The 542-nt window shown below is 37.3% G+C and overlaps 1 protein-coding gene across 1 annotated transcript in view; it reads right to left on the reverse strand.

The window, feature by feature from the left end:
• The window catches only part of LOC119586366 (probable methylcrotonoyl-CoA carboxylase beta chain, mitochondrial), a gene marked incomplete in the record, with an annotated part of 10,956 nt that overhangs the window by 3,659 nt on the left and 6,755 nt on the right, over positions 1-542 (reverse strand). Inside the window, 2 exon segments of the mRNA XM_037935078.1 lie at positions 93-207; positions 397-532. Coding sequence (XP_037791006.1) covers positions 93-207; positions 397-532 — 251 coding nt within the window.

The following is a 542-nucleotide window of genomic DNA, read 5'->3' on the forward strand; positions in this document are numbered from 1 at the left end:
CAAACAAAAAACAAGTATGAGTTAAAATACTGCAGATACACATATATTTTTTCACCATCTGTTCTGAATATTAATGTAGGTGTAGAACTAACCTGTAAGAATACAATGGGAAGGTGTCTTTGCTGACAGATTTGCATAAAGTGTGAGCCTTTCAAACCATCTTGGTATGTCAGAGGTCCAGCATTACCAACTATGCCTACACATTTCCTGTAATGATAGCCATAATAATACATCAATACAACAGTAATAATTACATAATTATAACATCAGATCAACAATCTGTAGTAATGCAACAGAAGAATATGTGCAAAGTGTGCTGCAGTTCCAAAACTAAACAAAGGTAAACAACCATTTGTTAAAAAGAAAAAAGAAAGAAGGGAAACTTGGACAACCAACCCTTCAATGAACGCATATCCTGTGGTGAGGTTCTTGCCGTACTGCTGCTTGAACTCTCGGAATCTCCCTCCATCAACAACCCTTCCAATCACTGCATACATCTTACTACGGTCAATTACTTCAAGGGAACACAGGGCTGGAACAAG

This window comes from Penaeus monodon, chromosome 21 (assembly GCF_015228065.2).
Source record: "Penaeus monodon isolate SGIC_2016 chromosome 21, NSTDA_Pmon_1, whole genome shotgun sequence".
Classification (NCBI taxonomy): Eukaryota; Metazoa; Arthropoda; class Malacostraca; order Decapoda; family Penaeidae; genus Penaeus; species Penaeus monodon.